This window comes from Primulina huaijiensis, chromosome 12 (assembly GCF_012295235.1).
Source record: "Primulina huaijiensis isolate GDHJ02 chromosome 12, ASM1229523v2, whole genome shotgun sequence".
Classification (NCBI taxonomy): domain Eukaryota; kingdom Viridiplantae; phylum Streptophyta; class Magnoliopsida; order Lamiales; family Gesneriaceae; genus Primulina; species Primulina huaijiensis.
Window position 1 is genome coordinate 14,609,260 of NC_133317.1, and position 1,568 is coordinate 14,610,827.

The 1,568-nt window shown below is 42.5% G+C and overlaps 1 protein-coding gene across 1 annotated transcript; it reads left to right on the top strand.

Annotated features, from left to right (window-relative positions):
• Nucleotides 1–626: 626 nt before the first annotated feature.
• On the top strand, nucleotides 627–1,235 carry LOC140989421 (uncharacterized). The gene has a single exon (XM_073458621.1). It carries the CDS (start codon nucleotides 627–629, stop codon nucleotides 1,233–1,235), a length of 609 nt encoding a protein of 202 aa, XP_073314722.1.
• The last annotated feature ends 333 nt before the right edge of the window (nucleotides 1,236–1,568 follow it).

Here is a 1,568-nt window from a genome sequence, read left to right on the forward strand (position 1 = left end):
ACACACCCGAGGGCCTTTATGTTTCCGCAATAGCTAGATAGATTTATGATTTAAAGATTTATGTTAAGGATTTTATTTAGAGATATTTTTATGTTTATTTTTATTGTTAGTTGATCTTTTCAAAGGTCAATTTAGGAAGTTTTGGTAAGTCGATGCTTTAGGATTTTATTTTATCCACTCCATATTTCATATCTTAACTTTATTTATTTTTTTTATTTTTGGAGTTATGATTTATGTTTTAGTATATATATATATATATAAAATCGAGGTTGTTTCAGTTGGTATCAGAGCCAAGGATCCCCAAAGGGTTGTGTACTGTCACTTCGAGAAGCTCAAGAAGTCACGCCTCAAATATGTGAGTTTTACTGCTTTATATTTTATATGCTAAAATTCTTTTAAATGATTATATGATATATGATATAAATGATAGTTGCATGCTGCATGAAAAAATTTTTTTTAATGCATGTTGGTTACGTGGTTGGACGACGTGTACAGAGATGCCTCTTAGAAGGATTTTGCGTAGGACTGATTAGGTTAGACAGGAGGGGACTGACGAGGTTAGACATGAGGGGAATATTCCATGGCCTCCACCTATTCAGGATGCTAGTGCCCGTGTACTAGCCGGTATGGCCCGTTCCTTTGAGCAACATGTAGGAGATGGAGCAAGGGTTAGACCAGAGGCAGTTTATGAGAGAGTTAGGAGGATGCACCCCGACGAGTTTCATGGCACTACTGATCCATTCGTTGCTGAGGGATGGATTCGATCGTTAGAGGTGATTTTTCGCTACATGGACATGGCGGACGCTGACCGAGTTCGCTGTACCATTTATCTGTTGAAGGGCGACGCTTCCTTATGGTGGGAGGGATCGGAGCGAGGAGTGAACATGGCGACTTTGACTTGGGAGGAGTTCAAGGGGGTATTCTATGACAAGTACTTCACATCCGATGTTCGTTCTAGGCTTAAGAGGGAGTTCATGAGTCTCCGTCAGGGAGATTGGTCTGTTGCCGAATTTGTGCAGAAGTTTGATAGGGGATGTCACTTTGTGCCCTTCATTGCTAATGATGCGGTGGAGAAATTACGACACTTTCTAGATGGTTTGAGGCCGACTATCCAACGTGATGTGATGCTTGGCGATCCTACTGATTATACTACTTCCGTGTCCAGAGCCTTGAAAGCCGAGCAGTCACTCAAAGATATTGATTGGGAGATGCAGCGAAAGAGGAATCGTGCTTAGCAAGCCAATCAGAGCAATAAGAAGCCTCACACAGGACCACCAAAGCAACCAGAACCACCAAAACCACAAGGGCAACCACCAAGAGGAAATATTCCAAAGACTGATGACAAACCACTGTGCAAAGAGTGCAATCTTCCACATTCCGGTAAGTGCTTGTGGGGCACTTACAAGTGCTTCAACTGCGGAGATTTGGGACACAAGGCTAAGGATTGTCGAACGTTCAAGCAACCCACTACTGGAAGAGTCTATGTGATGCAAGCTGCAGAGGATGAGACAGAGCCGGCACTACACTGATTTCGAGGTAACCTAGCTGTTTAACATTTTTCCGATGCT